Source organism: Haemorhous mexicanus, chromosome 22 (genome assembly GCF_027477595.1).
Source record: "Haemorhous mexicanus isolate bHaeMex1 chromosome 22, bHaeMex1.pri, whole genome shotgun sequence".
NCBI classification, from domain to species: Eukaryota; Metazoa; Chordata; class Aves; order Passeriformes; family Fringillidae; genus Haemorhous; species Haemorhous mexicanus.
The window spans coordinates 854,260-867,678 of NC_082362.1; the positions used below are offsets into that span (position 1 = coordinate 854,260).

General features: G+C 63.2%; 1 protein-coding gene across 5 annotated transcripts in view; it reads left to right on the forward strand.

Annotated features, from left to right (window-relative positions):
- Nucleotides 1-789: 789 nt before the first annotated feature.
- The window catches only part of ELN (elastin), a 28,472-nt gene continuing 15,842 nt past the window's right edge, over nucleotides 790-13,419 (forward strand). For 2 of the 5 annotated variants that reach the window (XM_059865864.1, XM_059865865.1), the window contains exons 1-12: nucleotides 791-984; nucleotides 6,881-6,934; nucleotides 7,384-7,410; nucleotides 7,578-7,610; nucleotides 8,974-9,036; nucleotides 9,598-9,690; nucleotides 10,052-10,111; nucleotides 10,215-10,280; nucleotides 10,363-10,410; nucleotides 11,323-11,394; nucleotides 11,593-11,619; nucleotides 11,699-11,896. In XM_059865864.1, coding sequence (XP_059721847.1) covers nucleotides 906-984; nucleotides 6,881-6,934; nucleotides 7,384-7,410; nucleotides 7,578-7,610; nucleotides 8,974-9,036; nucleotides 9,598-9,690; nucleotides 10,052-10,111; nucleotides 10,215-10,280; nucleotides 10,363-10,410; nucleotides 11,323-11,394; nucleotides 11,593-11,619; nucleotides 11,699-11,896 — 820 coding nt within the window. In that variant the 5' untranslated portion in view covers nucleotides 791-905. Of the gene's footprint in view, nucleotides 985-6,880; nucleotides 6,935-7,383; nucleotides 7,411-7,577; nucleotides 7,611-8,973; nucleotides 9,037-9,597; nucleotides 9,691-10,051; nucleotides 10,112-10,214; nucleotides 10,281-10,362; nucleotides 10,411-11,322; nucleotides 11,395-11,592; nucleotides 11,620-11,698; nucleotides 11,897-13,419 lie in introns of all 5 variants that reach the window. The other 3 variants (XM_059865866.1, XM_059865867.1, XM_059865868.1) reach the window with 3 other exon arrangements.

Consider the following 13,419-nt stretch of genomic DNA (forward strand, 5'->3'; position numbering starts at 1 on the left):
CGTTTTCCTGCAAAATTCCCCGTTTTCCCGTCCTGCCGGCGGCCGCACACCCCTCGACCGCCACCTAATGGCCACGGCCGGCGGACCGGGATCGGCACCGGGATCCGGCACCGGCGCTGGGATCGGGGCACTGGCACCAGGACCCGGGTATCAGCCACCGGTACCAGGATCCGGACACCGGGCAACGGTACTGGCACCGGCACCGAGATCCGGTCTCCGTGCACAGGGCACTGGCACCGGGTCATTGGCGAGGGATGGCCGATCCCATCCCTCGCGCCCCGCAGTTGGAGCGGCAACCCCCGAATTCCCGCCTGCACCCCTGGACACCCCCATCCCTTCACCCCGCCGGTCCCCACCTGTCCCCCAGTCCCCTTTCGGGCCGATGCCACCTGGGATGCGAAACGCCCCGGTGCCACCCGGGATGCGAGACCACTCAGATGCCAGTCGCGATACGACACACATCCATCACCCTAAACCCCCGTGGTCCCCATGCCGGTGGGCGCAGCCCTCCCGTCCTTCCCCACCGCCTGCCTTGGCAGCTGCCCGCCTTTCCAGTGTGGTTCTTTTTGGTGGTTTGGTGGTTTTTGTTTTTTTTTTTTTTTTTTTTTTTTGGCAGAGACGCGCCGGCTTGGAGACAGCAGCGAGGAATAAAAAAAAAAAAAAAAAAAAGGGGGAAAGGGAAAAAAAACCCTCCCCGAGCAGCCAGCCCAATCGGCAGGAGAGGCTCGTGAGTGTTTGGCCTTTCCTCATGACGTAGTGTCCTGTGCCTCTTCCCCCCGCTCCCTCTCCTTTTCCCCTCCCTCCTCGCCCCCCTCCCCTTCCCCACGCATCCTTGGAAGCAACAATTAAGCAGCTCTGGGATAAAACACACAGCCCGCGGGAGCACGGGGGCATTGCTTCAAGAGATGGCAAGGCAGGCAGCTGCACCCCTCCTCCCCGGAGTCCTCCTCCTCCTCTCCATCCTCCCGGCTACTCAGCAAGGAGGTAAGGAACGGAAGGCTCCTTCCGTAGCCCGGCCAGCTTCGCTCCGGTCCTGCGGGGAACCTCCGCGGGCACCGGGCTGCGACAATCCCACCCTCCGGGCAACTCCTCTCCTGCCCCTCGCCTGCCCCGGCTGCCCAGCCCCGAGCAGGGACAGTCACCCACCTTGCCTGCCTCCCCGAGGGTGGGTGGGCAGGCCCCGGTGCCACCTCCGCCGAGGGCTCTTTGCTCCCCAAACAGACTGGGGGTTTGTTCCATGCCCGAGTGGGAAGGGATGTCACCGAGGGTAGTGACACGGGACAGTCGGTAACGGCACCGCTGCACCAAGCACTTGTCAGGGGGAGGCTGCGAGGGCGTCCTGGTGAGAGGCTCGGGGACATGAGAGGTTTGGGGACATGAGAGGTTAGGGGGCATGAGAGATTCGGAGGCATGAGAGGCTGGGGAATATGAGAGGCTTGGAGGCACGAAAGGCTCAGGAACACTCAGGCAGGACACCAGGGGTGGCCACTAAACTCCCATGGGACTCAGAAGTGCGAGGGGCCGGGGAGGTGTTAGCCATCACCCCGCGGTGCGATGGCAGCGGGAGCTCAGGGCGGTAGGTGGGTGGCAGCCTTCCGCAGCCGCTGTGTGCGAGCGGCCGCTCAGTGTGTGGCCGTGACAGCCCCGGGGCTGCTGCAGCTGCAGAGCGGCTCGACCCACCCCAGCCGCAGGCTGGGGGTGCCAGGGGGCCCGCGCACCGCTCTCATCGCCCTTGTGCCACCAGCCTCGGGTCCCTGTCCCAGCGCGGTCCCAGCGCTGTGTGACAACTCAGCCCAGGCACGCGCAGGTGGGGCACACGCGGCCGGGGCGGGGAGGTGACAGCCAGCGCAGGGCTGTTTCCCAGCCGTGTGACACAGCCCGGCCACCGCTGCCGATGCCTGCCCTGTGACCAGCCCCTGTCTCGGCGTCAGACTTGGGGCTGAGCTCCCACCCAGGCGGGGAGAACAGCTGAGCACAGATTACGAGCCCCCGCTGAAGTGGCCAAACTGGGCAGAAGGCTTTGAGGAAGTGACAGCACCACCAGGGAGGGGAAGTCACTTCCAGAGAGCCGGGTGGTTGTGCCAAGGAGAGTGTGTGGTGGGCAGAGCCACCATCGGCCACGGGGTCGGTGCCGGGGCTGTCATGCCGGGCTTGTTGGACAGAGAGGACTAGAGGAGTAGAGGGGGCAGGATACTGTGGGCAGTGCCAGGGCTGGAGGGGCACCAGGGCAGCCACAGCCACCTGTCACCAAGGGCATAGCCCTCAGCAGCTCCATCTGCCCGTGCCCTGCAGCTCACGGACCCCAGCCTCGGGGTGGCCCCGGCTGTGCAGGCAGTGGGACCCAGAGCCTGGAGCTGCCTGGGAAGTCGAGCTGCTGTTGGTACCTAATCCTGCTCAGGGTGCTGGATGGGATGTGTTCAGTCGCAGGCACTCTCCACCTCTGGCAGTGAGAGAGATGTGACTTGCTGGTCCAGGTTGGCTTTTACTGACCCTTCAAGCCGTGGCCAGCTGGGACCGTCTCTGGAGGAATTTGGACCCTGGTGAGACCCTGTAGCAGCTCCCGAGCAGCTTGGGACTGTTGGCCCTACTCCAGGCCCCGGCTCAGTCCCCAGTGGTGTTTGCTGGCTTGGGAAGCCGCTCACAGGAGACGTGAGCTGACCTGGAGATGGTCCCAGTGCTGGTGGGACACAGGAGGCTCTCCCGTGGAGGACTGAGCAGCGCCTCTGCAGCCTGGTGCCTCACCCCTGCTCCTGGCAAGTCAGTCCTTGGGGAAAGAGCTGGCACAGAGGCATGGTGGCATGGTGAGGGGGGATCCCAGGCTGCTGGGGACAGTCAGGGCTGTGTCCTCCAGCACTGGCTGCCAGTGCAGCTCCAAATCAGCCTGGCAGGAGAGAGAACCCTGAGACATCCCAGGGCTGAGGGATTCATACCCAGGCTGTCACCTCAGAGAAATGCCAAGGGGCTGAGCTGGCAGCACTCAGGAAATCCCCAGCACCAGGTCAGGATCAGTCCCTGGGGATCTGCCCCTGGAGAGCAGAGCTGTGCTGGTGCTGTGGGGATCTGCACACAGGTCACTGCGGGGGGAAGGTGCTGTGATTCCCTAAAGGTGCCAAGTGCAGCCCATGCCAACATCTGGAGCAGGGCATCCATCCCTCAGTGCTTCCATCCATCCCTCAGTGCTTCCTGTGTGGAGCACAGGGGATCTCCCAGCAGTGACACCCCCTGGAGTGGGGTGGGAGGGACAAGATGGGCCCTGGGGAAGTTCCAGCCCTGCAAGCTCTGGGCCCACAGGGAGCAGCGTGGGTGGGTGCAGAGGGGCAGGCACTGGGTGTGGTAGCACCCAGCCTGGGGCTGTGGGGACCCTCTGAGGACACCCAGGGTCCCCAGAGTGGGGTTGGGATGGCATGTCCCCTTCCCAACCGGATCCTGGCCTGCATGGCTGCTCCCTCCCCTCCCAGCTGGCAGGGTGCAGCTCACCCGCCAGCGCTCGGAGATGAAAGCTGGAGCTTTAGGGGGGCTGGAGAGGAGCCAGGCCCCGGCAGCAGCCCCCCCGCTCCCCCCGAGCTGCTACCAGCGAGCTCAGCCTGGGATGCAGCACAGCTTCAAAGTCGTTTGGAGACTGAATGTTTCCATAACTTTCTCCCAAGAAAAAGAAAACAGCGGAATGAGGGAAGAGGGGAAATGTTGGTGGTTTTGCACTAAGGCTCCTCTGGGTGCCCGTGGGCAGAGAGGGGTGAGGTATGAGGGTGTCCTGTGCTGGATTCTCCATCCTGGCCTTGGTCTCAAAACCTATGGAATAGAGAAATCCTCTGCATTTCTGGCTTGTGAAGGGAGCTACAAGCATTGGTGCAGATAGAAATGGTGAAGCCGATCCAAACAGGATCGGAAGCAGCTCTGGCAGTGGAACAGCATGGATATCCACACCTGTCAGTGGAGCTGGGGGGGAAAACGTCCCATTCTCATAAACAAGGAGACTCCACACCAGATCCTGAGCACCTCCATGGCTCACACCCTGACACAGCTGGGGCTGCACAAGTGGCTGCGAATTCTCTGGCCCCTGGATTGAGAAGCTGTCCCTGGGGTGGGATGCAGGCTCACAGCCAGCCCAGCCCTGGAGACAGGCTGGGAGTCCAGGAAAATCCCCTTCCCAGAGTCCTGGCAGGCTCAGAGCAGAGGCAGCACAGAGCTCCTTCAGCGCTGGGAAGCTGCTGACTCAGTCTCCCCTTCCCTGATGTGCCAAGGGAATGAGTGGAGAGGAAAAATGAAAGCACACAGACCCCAGACTGGGCTGGGGGCTGCTGGCCCTGAGGCTGGGCAAAGACAGAGATGGCAAGAGAGTAATGGCTAGAGCCCAATGTGGTCATGGTGTCACCAGTGTGTGGGCTGTCACCGACAACTGTGCTCAGTGGTGCTGCCAGGGGAAGGGACTGGAGATGCTAGGGGGATCTGGAGAGACCCCCCAGCAGTGCCTACACCAGGGAACAGCCCCAAACTGGGCTCTGGGGGAGCAGCTCGTGAAGGAGAGTCTAGGGCAGTGCAGGTCCGGCTGTGCCTGGCAGCAGAGCTGGTCAGGAAGAGCTCCTGAGGAAAAGGTTTGTCCTCCCCAAAGCCACATGGCACCACTACCCAGCCACCCATCCCACTGCCTCTGGGCCATCCCATCTCCTGCCAGGCCTTGCTGACCTCCTGATCTGGGCAGGAGCAACAGACAGACCACCACAGCCTCTGCAACCCTCCCAAATGTGTCCAGGCACAGAGCCCTCTCTGTGATGGTCCCTGGGGAGGGGGCAGTGACAGCATCACTAGAGTAGGGCCCTCCTGACAGGACCCTCGGTGTCCCAGGAGGGTGGTGATGATGATAAAGGGATGAGTTTGGCAGCTGTGGCTGTAGGCAGGTGACACCTGGACATTTCTGTGGTCCCCACACTGCAGGGATGCTGGGAGAAATCCTGGTCCCAGCTTCCTTGGGAGACTACAGCGCTGGCACAGGGGTGGGGAAGGTTAGTCCAGGTCCCCCATTTTCACCCCAGCACCAGGGACCTTGCCTGGTTTTGAGGGGCTGAGGCTGGGGAGTATGATGGGGGCTGAGCAGCGCCTCCCGGGGGGAACAGTCCCTGGCTGTGCCACGGGGTCCCTGGCCATGCCCGGCCCCGGCTCCCAGCGGCAGCAGGGCTGGGAGGGAGAGCTGGCGCTGAGCGGACGCTTGGAGTTTGTTGGGAAACAAGGCAGGAGCTGGAGTTGTGTTTTTCCAGGATGGGGGTGTGGTGTGGGCGGGGAATGTGCCGGGAAAAGGAGCCGTTCTGTCCCCCCTGGCCGGGAAAAGGAGCTGCTCCGGAACCCCCTGGCCGGGGGCCAGGACGTGCCAGAGGGCTGAGTGCGCGTCCCCTCCTGTCCTAGGGACGCTGGCGGAACCTCGGGAGGGGATATAGGGGGGCACAGGCCTGGGGCTGTGTGATGGGTCCTGCGCGGCTCCTCCCCCTGCTTGCTGCATCCCCAGGGATGTCCTCCTGAGCACGCACAGCACGACAGCCCTGTCACACACGGGGGTGTCCTGACACCCCGGAGCATCCCTGGGGGGAAGTGGGGGGGGGGGGGGTGCTGGGCATCTCTGCCAGGTGCTCAGGGTGGAAAGGACAGGTGAGCAGGGCCCGGGGGACACGCTCATCCCTGCCACTGGTGGGGCACAGTGTGGGGGATGCCCCCAGAGTTTGCCCCACATCTGCCATGGAGATGTGCAGCACAATGTGCTGTGGTGTGCCGGCACTGCCGGCTGCCTGTCCCCCCTGGGCGCTGGCACTGCCCTGCCCAGCCCCTGGGCATTGCCCAGCCCGTGGTGGTGTTGCCAGGGCTGCACCCACCTCCCAGGCATGGGGAGGCCACTGCAGGTCCTCAGGTCCCAGCCAGGCCCCCACAGGGTCTCCAGTGCCTGTGCCCCCTGAAGTCCATTCCCTGTGGCAGCGCAGGCACCGGGGCTGGCTGCAGCTCCCCACGGAGACTGTGGCCACAGCAGCCCCCCCACACCTTCCTGGCATCCCCCCTACCCTGCTCTGTCCTGCAAACCCCACCACAATCCCTCTCCCGCTGTCAGAAGAGGAGCTTCCCTCTGCACTGCAGCCCCCTTGTGTCCCCAACCTGCCTGCAAGTCCCCAGCCCACCCACGGCCCTGGTGGAGCTGGGGGCCAGGGATCAGCCTGGTGGCCTGCAGCAGACATGTGGCACTGCCAGTGTAAAAAACAGCCAAAAAAACCTTCTTGTGGCCTCTGAGCATGAGCTGAGATGCCCTGGGAAGTGCTGGGTGGTGACCTTAGTGTCTCACAGACAGGCAGAGGGACACAGGGGGGTTCCATGGGTCTCAGCAGTGTCCCCCGAGTCTGTCACCCCAGTGCCACTGCCCTGAGCTGGCTCTTCCCATTGGCACCTCGGCAGACAGGACACACCCAAGGATCCTTGGGGCAGCCCCAGAGGATGCTCAGATGTGGCTGGGCCCATCAGGGACTGTGGGGATGGACTGGGACAGCCCCAGGTCCCTGGCCATGCCCAGAGCCACACCCCAGGGCCACGTGAGGCTGCAGGGGATGGAGACAGCCCTGGCTGTGGGATGGGGCAGGAACTGGGAAGCAGAGCTGGACAGCAGCCAGCCCTGTGTCCCTCCCTCTCTCCTTCCCCTTCAGGCCAGCTCCTGCTGACACTTAGGTCCCAGCTGGGGCACCTCCGAGCCCTGCCACCACTGTCACCCGGGCAAACAGGGATGCAGGGAGAGGCAGGGACCTGCCCTCGAGCTCCACGTCCCAACTCCTCCGCAGGGAGCAGCAGGGAAACCAGGAGGAGCCCCCTGCCTGGACCTCTGGGGGGATTTTAACAAGGGTCTCTTCTCGTGCAGGGGTTCCTGGTGCTATCCCGGGAGGGGGAGTCCCAGGAGGAGGCTTTTTCCCAGGTAAGGGGGCCCAGGCACCACTGGAAGGGGTCATCTCCAAGGATGGTCAGGTGCCTGGGGGGTCCTTGAATGCCTTTGAGACACCATGGAAGGCTAGGGACCTGCCAGCCAGGATCAGGTGACATAGGGACATCTTGTCTGGCTGCTCAGCATGGACTCAGCATCAGCCCCACGGTGTGGGGACATAACTGGGTGGCAGTGCCAGGTTTACCCTGGGGACCCCTTGCCCAGGGCTGGCACCTACACCTTGCCCAGCCCTGGGCACAGGAGGTGCTCAGAGGTCACAGCCTGTCCCCAGATCTTCAGCCAAAATCCTGGGGACGTACCAGGGGGGATGGCCCATCCTGTGACATCTGTGCGACCCTCCCCACCTCCCCAGGGACCCTTGGGAGCCTGGCTGGGTGCTGGGTGCTCCCAGGGCAGTGCTCAGACTGTGCCCTTGCTCACAGGTGCTGGAGTTGGAGGTTTGGGAGCAGGTGAGTACTGGCACCCCCTGACAGGCTGTGCTGGGGAGAGGGGCAGGATGCCCAGTAGACGGGCAAGGGGTCTGCCAGGAGGCTGGCCCTGTCTCAGGTGTGCCCTGTCTGGGCACGCTCAGAGGGAGGATGGCTCTGACCACTCTCCCTCCGCTCGCTCTCCCTAGGACTCGGGGCTGCAGGAAAACCTCCCAAACCAGGTAAGAAGCCTTTCCCTGGCTCTCACCACCTCCAGGCCAGTGGCTGGGACATTTCCCAACCACTGCTGCCCTCATGCTGCTTCCCCATGGCCAAGGCATACCCTGCCACACTAATCCTGCCACAGCCTCTGGGAGCCTCCCTCCCACACGCTGCTTCGGCGCCGCCCTCTGCCCCCAGCCCCCAGCCCACCCTTTGGGGTTGCTTGCTGCCTGTAAAGCTGTGCCAGAGCTGTGGGAGGAGATGCAAAATGGGAGCCAGTGTCCTGGTGGGAAGCTGGCAGTGCCTCCACCTGCCTGCCATCGGGGCTTAGCAGCTTTTGCAGATGCTCCTGCAGCCCACGATGGGCTTTGCCTGGCTTAGGAATGCTGGGGAGAGGAGACATCACCAGGAGAGAGGGGAGATACTGGCAGGAAGATGTGCAGCTGAAGGGCACTGAGCCTGGGGCAGCAGGGTCTGAACATGCCGCATCTGGGGCCAAGGGAAATCATGAAATCATAGAATGGCCTGAGTTGAAAGGGATCTTCAAGACCATCTCAACCCACCCCCTGCCATGGCAGGGACACCATCCACTGTCCCAGGCTGCTCCAAGCCCCATCCATCCTGGCCTTCAGCACTGCCAGGGATCCAGGGGCAGCCACAGCTGCTCTGGGCACCTGTGCCAGGTCCTGCCCACCTCCAGAGCAGAGAATTTCCTCCTAACTTTGAATCTAAATCTCTCCTCTTTTGGTTCAAACCACTCCCCCTTGTCCTGGCACTCTCTGCCCATGCCTTTATCCCCATGGAGAGATGGTGCTTCAGGCAGACCCTGGGGTCCCCCGTGCCCACCGCAGTGTTCCTGTTGTTCCCAGGGCAGGGGCACCCCACTCCCCCAGCCCCCCGAGTGGGCCCGGCTGCGCAGTGGGAGCTGCAGCCCGAGGCGGGGGCTGACAGCCTCCTTTTGCTCAGATTTCAGCTCGTGGAAAGAAAAACAAGGCCCTTTATTTTGGCGTAATTAAAACCAAACGCGGGGCGGCTGCGAGGCCCAGCCGAGTGGTGTCCGCGCCGGAGCCAGCGGCTCCGGAATTTGCGCCTGGAGGGAGCGAGGGCTGATGAGCCCCAGATGTTGGAAGGCAGGGCTGGCCGGAGACCCAGGGACTCATTCCTCAGCCATAAACATTTTGGTTCTGTCCCCTTGTGGCCTGACAGGATGGGGGGTGGGTGAGGCAGATGGATGGGATGGAGGACCCAAGTGCTGGTGAGGACATTTGTCACCCATCCCTGTGCCCGTCCCTGGGCTGTTCTCCCATCCCCACGGTGCTACAGGGACTCCTCTGTCCCTCTGGGCCCGGCCAACCCCCCACCTCAGCCCGCTTCTCTTCCCAGGGATCGGAGGACTTGGGGGGGTCGGAGGACTTGGGGGACTTGGCCCCCTTGGCCTGCAGCCAGGTGAGCACTGACTACTGTCCCCTCCTGCTCCAGACCATCCCCAGGGTGATGTCCCCAGAGACCCACCTTGGGGACAGCACATCCCTTGTCCCCATCTCCACAGCTCTCCTGAGTGTGCTGGGCGGGTCCCATCTGGGCTGGGTGCCCTTCCCTGGACCTGAGGGACCATAGGCACCCAACAGGCAGCCCTGAGGGCCCCCAGCATGATGACGTCAACCACAGTTGGGTGACCCTGCTGGAGAGGAGGCACCTGGGGTCCCTGCAGGGCCAGCAGCAGAGGGACAGTGCCTGCAGGGGGTCAGTCAGGGCCTCCAGGGGTGTCAGCACCCACTGCAGGGGTGTCAGGTGTGCGTGCCATGTGGGATGTGGATGGGAGCGCGAATTTGGGGGATGCAGGACGGGGCAGTGCCTGCTAAAGCCACCTTGCCCAGCCTAATGCCAGCCCTGGCACTGCCACACAGCCCCCACGGCTCACCGGCCCCCGTGCCCCCACCGCGAGGGCAGGACACCCTCTCGGCAGCTGGTTTTTAGGGGTGCTGATGCTGGCTGTTCTCCCCACAGGTGCTGCAGGTCTGTTCCCCGGAGCTGCCTTCCCCGGGGGGGTGTTCCCAGGAGCTGCCTCGGCCGCGGCGCTTAAGGCTGCTGCAAAAGCTGGTGAGTGCTGGGGGGGGTCTGGGCAAGGTGGCCCCGGGTCTTGGGCAGCCCCCAGGGGGTGTCCCCTGGGCATCTGGGCCAGGACAGGTTTCCCCTGGAGCCGGGGCTGCAGGCAGGAGCTGGTGCTCTCGCTGGGCTCCCCAGTGACTCAGAGGGTCCCAGGCGCAGGGAATTGGACAAACCTGAGCCCCTGGGGGCACAGGCCACAGAACTGCCTGGTCCCTGTGCCCAGTATGGGGGACCCAGCCCTGGGACTGCCTCAGGGTGTCCCCTTCACCCCCCAAGGGCCATCCTGAGCTTGTCCCTTCTCTGGCACCGTTCCAGCCAGCCGCAGGTACACTCCTCTTCCCAATGCCCCCAGGTGCTGGCATTGGAGGCGTGGGTGGAATTGGTGGTCCTGGTGGCCTCGGGGTCTCCACAGGTAGGAAATACCCCCCACTCCCAGCAGAGCCGAGCCTGGGGCAGAGCTGTCCCCGGGGTGGGCAGGAGCCGGGCCGGGGCTTAGGGGTCTCTGCTGCCTGCAGGTGCCGTGGTACCGGGCGCAGTGCAGCCTGGCCTTGGCGCGGCAGGGAAACCCCCTAAAATACCAGGTAGGTGACGGCCCCGGCGTCGGGGCCGGGGCGGGGAGCGATTCTATCTGGCCTCTCATCCCTGAATTTCTTTTGCTTGCAGGTGCTGGGATTCCTGGAGCTTTTCCGGGTGGCGTGCTCCCCGGTGCAGGTGAGCTGGGGGTGCCCACCCCACCATCAGCACCCCAACTCCAAGGGGTTCCCCACCCTGCCAGCAACACTCCAACTCCAAGGGGATCCCCGCTCAGTGCCAGCACCCCCGTGGGGAGAGCACCCTGCCCTGCCGCCCACCTGCGTCCTGCTGCTCCCCACAGCTTCCAAACCCCTTGGCTGAGGCTACAGTGACATTTCCACCGTGCCAAAGGCTTGAGGGGACCTGGCACCTCCATCCCATGCCAAGCTTGTCGGGAGCAGGCAGCACCAGCTCTGGGAGAGGAGCTGGCACAGCCACCAGGGCTGGCGCAAGGGAAGGAGGGGGAGGTGGCAGGAGAGAGGAATTCCTCAGTGCAAAGTAATTTGGGGGAGGAAAACTTGTGAAAACAAGATGTTTCAACACTGTCCGAAGTGTGTTGCTGGTCAGGAATGTCTTTTCCATGTCTGAAAATGCTCAAGTTTTAATGAAAGACATTTGTAAGAGGGGAAAAAGAACCCAAAACCAAAAGGAAACTCAAAACCCAAAAATCCAACCCAAACGATTCCAAGGCCACAAGACTGTCTGCTGCCCTGGAGGGCTCGAGAGCCCTGTCTGGCCCCAGGCCACCGAGCATCAGCAGGGCAGAGAGCACTGCCCAGGCCTGGCTGGGGCTTTGCTCTCACCAGTGGGACCCCTCTTGAGTGCCGTGTTCCCTGCAGGCTCCCAGTTGGTTCCACAAGCAGCTCCAGGCCTGGAGAAAACCCTTCCTGGCAGCTGGAGGTGCAGGCAGCTGGCTCAGGGTGGTGCCAGCAAGACCCCAAGGATGAGGGTGCCATGGGTGACAGGGATTTGGAAGATGGCTGTGGGGGTCTTGGGTGCCAGTGACATCCCCAGTGAGGCCCCAGCTCACCCCTCCGGTCTCTGCTCCAGGTGTTCGCTTCCCTGGCGTGGGAGTGCTGCCCGGAGTGCCCACTGGAGCTGGAGTCAAGCCCAAAGCCCCAGGTAGGTCCCTTCATCCCCTTTGAACACTGGGGTTGGTTCAGGGCTGGCTCCAGCTTGGCATCCCAGCCCAACCTTTGGGATCACAGCCCTACATGGCACTTGGCAGTGAAGCTAACCTACAGCTGAATCTGCTTAGGTTAATTTGGGCCTCCAGGAGCAGCCCAGGGCTCACACAGGTGTCTTTGTGTTTTCTTTTAGGAGCTGGAGCCTTTGGAGGAATTCCTGGTGAGTGTCCCATCTCTCTTGCCTGTCCTTCTCTTCCTTCCCAAGCCTCTTCCTCACAGCCATGGTCTCCTCATACCAGAAGATGCCTCAGGGCTTCCCAAGTCACCCACTCTCCTCTGCCAGGTGCCCTGGGGCACCCCCTCCCTCCGGGACTGGTGGCAGCTGTGGCGCAGGCTCCAGGTAAGCGTCTGCTGTTGGTTTGCAGGACTGGGAGGTTTTGGAGGTCAGCAGCCCGGTGTCCCTCTGGGTTATCCCATCAAAGCTCCTAAGCTCCCAGGTAAGCTCCACAGCCAGCAGAGTGGCTTCACTGTGGGTGAAGGATGCCCAGAAGTCAGGAGAAGGACCCACTGTTCCCCAGGGCTGAGGCATGGTGCCCGTGGGTCCCCCGGAGCTGGCAATGCCTGTGCTGGGACAGCAGGACAGAGCCCAGGGCTCTGCTGTGCCCTGCCTGTGGCAGCCCACGGGCAGCTCCTGGGGTGATGCCTGAGCATTGCCCCCTGCTCGTGTGGACAGTGCTGTGCCTCCCTGTGGCTGCTGTAAGGTAGGAAGGGTCACGTTCTGGGGACACGCCCTGGGCCAGGCCACCCTGGGATGTCCCTGCCAGCTCCTGCTGGCACAAGGCACGGCCCTTGCAGGGACAGTTTGGTTTCTGTGGCTCCTGGGGCTGGGCTTGGCATTCACCTGGGCTAGGTGCCCTGACTCAAGGAGCTGTAGCTGAGGCCACCTCAGGGCTCCAGGCAGATCTCTGTCACCACTGCCCATCTGGATAGGGCTCACCCCAGCCCAGGTCTGCCTGGGGGAGCTCAGCACCCCTTTCCCAGCCCAGGCTGCTCTGGGCACCTTCCCCTCCCAGCCCTGGGCCAGCTGCCAGCTCTGCCTGTCCCTGGGGCAGCCATGCCCATAGAGGGACAGTGGCAGGTCCTGTGCCCTCCAGGGGCTATGCTGCCACCTGACTGCTCCCCAGTGCATCCCGAGGAGGAGGGCAGACCCATCCAGGCAGGACCCCCATCCCTGTGCATCCAAAGAAGTTGCTGGAGGCAGGAGAGCCTCGGTGAGAGTAGCCCACCCCAGGCAGCACATCCCAGCCCAGCTCCAGCTCCAGCTGCTCTGCTGGCTTCTCCCCAGCAGGGCCCATGGCCACAAGCAACAGCAGGGGTCCTGGCCCACTCCTGTTTCCTGCACTGGAGCAGAGTTATGATCCTTAAGGAGACTTGGCCCTGCTGCCCACAGACCCTGTCTAGGTCCCAGCCTCAGGATAGAGACCAGGACCATGGGGGATGTCTCCAGACCTTCCTGGGGTGCTGGGGAATGCCAGTTTGTCACCTCTGAGGGCTTGGGGTTGGCAGTGCAAGGACAGACTGTGCTGCTGGCTGTGGAGGCTCTTGCCTTGGTACTGTGGGTGGGTCTGGGGCTGCCACATATGGGCTGTCCCCTGCACTGTCCCCACTGCAGTAGGCCCAGGTTGAGAGGGGAAGAGGGACAGTGGGACAAACAAGATTTTCAGTGGAAAATCATGTCTTTAGATGACTTGCTCCTGGGCTGTCCCACTCGGGAGTCACTCACCTCACTGGAGGCTAAGTCTGAAGCTATGGCTGAGGTCAGGGTCTCATTGATGCCATAGGCATGGGGACCACTCCCCAGTGTCCAGCTGTGCTTGGGTCACCTTGGTTTGTGCAGAGCCCCAGTGTGTGCAGGGCCTGAGCCTGCTGGCAGTGCTGGTGACATTCCCATGGACATAGCCCCAGGTCAGGGGCTGCCTTCCCATCCAGCTGGGGGTGGTGGGGAGCTGGACTTGGACCT